This window comes from Nicotiana attenuata, unplaced genomic scaffold, assembly GCF_001879085.1.
Source record: "Nicotiana attenuata strain UT unplaced genomic scaffold, NIATTr2, whole genome shotgun sequence".
Lineage (NCBI taxonomy): Eukaryota > Viridiplantae > Streptophyta > Magnoliopsida > Solanales > Solanaceae > Nicotiana > Nicotiana attenuata.
In genome coordinates, this window is record NW_017671184.1 from 295284 (window position 1) to 297163 (window position 1880).

General features: G+C 49.6%; 1 protein-coding gene across 1 annotated transcript; it reads right to left on the reverse strand.

Moving 5' to 3' along the window:
- Window positions 1-247: 247 nt before the first annotated feature.
- LOC109206493 (RNA-directed DNA polymerase homolog) lies at window positions 248-673 on the reverse strand (the record flags this gene model as incomplete). Its single annotated transcript, XM_019369316.1, has 1 exon — window positions 248-673. A coding segment is annotated over exon 1 (426 nt), but the record flags the coding sequence as incomplete, so codon positions are not given.
- Between the last annotated feature and the right edge of the window lie 1207 nt (window positions 674-1880).

Genomic DNA, 1880 nt, shown 5'->3' on the forward strand with positions numbered 1-1880 from the left:
AGCTCTCCTCACACTAGTCCGACCATATAAATGAAGCACCTTTCTGAGTCAACTTGGTCAAGGGCGATGCAATAGATGAAAATCCCTGAACAAACCGGCGATAATAGCCTGCCAAACCAAGAAAACTACGAATCTCTGTGGCTGAGGACGGTCTGGGCCAACTCTGAACCGCCTCTATCTTCTTTGGGTCGACCTGAATACCCTCACTGGACACCACGTGTCCCAAGAATGCCACTGAACTGAGCCAAAATTCACACTTGGAGAACTTTGCATAAAGCTTCTCCTCCCTCAATCTCTGCAACACAACCCTCAAATGCTCCGCGTGCTCCTCCTGACTACGCGAATATACCAGGATATCATCAATGAAAACTATGACAAACAAGTCAAGATAAGGCAGGAACACGCTGTTCATCAGATGCATGAACGCTGCTGGGGCATTGGTCAGCCCAAAAGACATAACTAGGAACTCATAGTGAGCATATCTGGTCCTGAAGGTTGTCTTAAGAATATACGAATTCCTGATCTTCAACTGGTGATAACCCGAACGGAGATCAATCTTGGAGAATACCCTCGCTCCCTGAAGCTGGTCGAATAAATCATCAATGCGAGGCAAAGGATACTTGTTCTTAACTGTTACTTTGTTCAATTGCCTATAATCGATGCACATTCTCATAGTGCCATTCTTCTTCTTACAAACAGAATCGGCAAACCCCAAGGGGACACACTAGGCCGAATGAACCCCTTATCTAGGAGTTCCTGAAGCTGCTCCTTTAACTCCTTCAGCTCCGCTGGTGCCATACGATACGGCAGAATAGAAATAGGCTGAGTGCCCGGAACCAGGTCAATACCAAAATCAATATCCCTGTCCGGTGGTATGCCCGACAGGTCTGCAGGAAATACATCAGGGAAATCCCTCACAAGTGGGACAGAATCAATACTGGGAGTCTCAGCTCCAACATCCCTCACAAAGGCAAGATACGAAAGACAACCCTTCCCAACCATACACTGGGCTTCAAGAAAGAGATCACTCTGCTAGGAACATAATCAGTCACACCTCGCCACTCGATCCATGGCACACCCCGCATAGCCAAAGTGACTGTCTTAGCATAACAGTCCAGAATAGCACGACACGGAGATAACCAATCCATGCCCAAGATGACATCGAAATCCACCATACTCAGTAATAAAAGATCAACTCGGGTCTCCAGACCCCCAATAATCACTACACACGATCGATACACACGGTCTACAACAACAGTGTCGCCCACTATGGTAGATACATGAACATGTAAAGTAAGAAACTCACGAGGGGTACCCAAATAGCTAGCAAAGTATGATGACACATAAGAGTAGGTGGAACCGGGATCAAATAACACAGAGGCATCTCTGTGGCAGACTGAAATAATACCTGAAATGACAGCATCGGAGGCAATAGCATCGGATCTGCCTGGCATAGCATAAAAACGGGCCTGACCGCCCCCTGATCGACCTCCCCCTCTGGGGCGACCCCTGACTGACTGATCCCCACCCCTAGCTGGCTGGGCGGGTGGTGGTGGAGCAACTGGAGCTGAAGCTGATGACTGGCCCCTATGCTGGGATGAACTAGCAACACGGCGGGGACACTGCCTCCTCATATATCCAAACTCCCCGCACTCATAGCAACTCCCCGGTGCTGGAGATGGGGACTGAAGGGAACCCCTCGCACCGGAGTGACCATCAGATGAACTCGGCATGGAAGAGCCCTGAACAGATGGGGCACGGAATGAGCTCTGAGCTGGAAGGGCACTAAGTGATGAATGGCCCTGGTGTGAACTGTGGGATCCATGACCCGATGACGCTCCACGATAACCCGAGCGATCAGACTGACCGTGTTGGAACTG